Source organism: Chaetura pelagica, unplaced genomic scaffold (assembly GCF_000747805.2).
Source record: "Chaetura pelagica isolate M959 unplaced genomic scaffold, ChaPel_1.0 scaffold3016, whole genome shotgun sequence".
Lineage (NCBI taxonomy): Eukaryota > Metazoa > Chordata > Aves > Apodiformes > Apodidae > Chaetura > Chaetura pelagica.
The window spans coordinates 1-1,179 of NW_009953626.1; the positions used below are offsets into that span (position 1 = coordinate 1).

Here is a 1,179-nt window from a genome sequence, read left to right on the forward strand (position 1 = left end):
CAGGGTTTGCACCCACCTTGGGGGAGGTGATTTTGATGTAGACGATGATGGGGGCCAAGGAGGTCTTGGCCAGCTGGGCCGGGTGGTTGATGGTGTCAGCGTCCAAGGCCACCAGCTGCAGCGTCCGGGCCAGCTCGAAGATGCGCTCGGTCTCACTCTGGACCTCAGCTGGGGGGGCAGGGAGCCACTTGCAGGGTCAGAAGGACAGGAGAGCACGTGGGGGCTTGGGAACAACTGCTGGGAGATGTGACATGGGGAGCAGGATGAGGACAAGATCAGGAAGAGTCTTGTATTGGTGCTTGGCCTCTCCAGTGTCATCCCAGCCCCAGGGATTTGGGGGGGGTCACTGCAGGAGGGATGTGGCAATGGGCACCCAGTGCTGACACTGGCTGGGTGAGGAAGGGGAAAAGTCCCCCCCCAAGACCACAAGCACTTGGGGTGGGTGGTCAGACAGGAATGTGTGACCAGGGTGTCCCAGAGCTTGATCATGCTCAGGCAGGGGAGCTGGGGATCCAAGGGGATGTGTCCCCTGTGTCCCCCCGCTGGGCAGGGGCTGCCAGGGGTCCAAGCTACATACCCAAGACATCTGTATCAGGAGCAGGGGAGGAAGGAAGCGGCACGGAAGGGAGGAAACCCAAATGAAAGGAGGAAAAGGCAAGGAGAGAAAAAAAAAACAACAGAGAGGAGATAAAAGGGGAGGAGGGGGAGAGAAGCTGAGTCAAACCAGCCAGGGGGAGCGCAGGGCCCCGAGTCCCCCCCGTGTTAGGCACCCCATGGCAGGGGACCCCCACACCACATCCCACCGAGCTGTGCCCTGGTGTGGGTGGGATGAGCACCCTGGGATGGGTTGGGGGACAGGAGGCTGTGAGGTTGATACAGATGGAGGCTTGGGGGGCTCCCAGGGGGGGCCAGCCCCCTTACCCAGGCTGGAGCGCGTGCTGGAGCGCTCGATGATGGTGTGTTTGCTGGGGTTGTTGAGCACCGAGCGCTTGGCCAGGGAGATGTCAGCAGTCACCCGCGTGATGGAGATCCTGGGAGGTGGAGAGGGAGAGAGCAGGGTGGGGGGCAGGGGGTGCAAACCCCCCCTGGACACACACACCCCCTTGGGGAGCAGGACAGGACCCTCCTGCCACCCCCTTGCGCCGGGCTGCTTGGAGCTGGAGTCGTGGGATTCCTGCT

At 62.6% G+C, this 1,179-nt stretch overlaps 1 protein-coding gene across 1 annotated transcript in view; it reads right to left on the minus strand.

Annotated features, from left to right (window-relative positions):
* Window positions 1-16: 16 nt before the first annotated feature.
* The window catches only part of LOC104390648 (voltage-dependent L-type calcium channel subunit beta-1-like), a gene marked incomplete at both ends in the record, with an annotated part of 1,706 nt that continues 543 nt past the window's right edge, over window positions 17-1,179 (minus strand). The window contains 2 exons of the mRNA XM_009999826.1: window positions 17-168; window positions 922-1,031. Coding sequence (XP_009998128.1) covers window positions 17-168; window positions 922-1,031 — 262 coding nt within the window. The remainder of the gene's footprint in view (window positions 169-921; window positions 1,032-1,179) is intronic.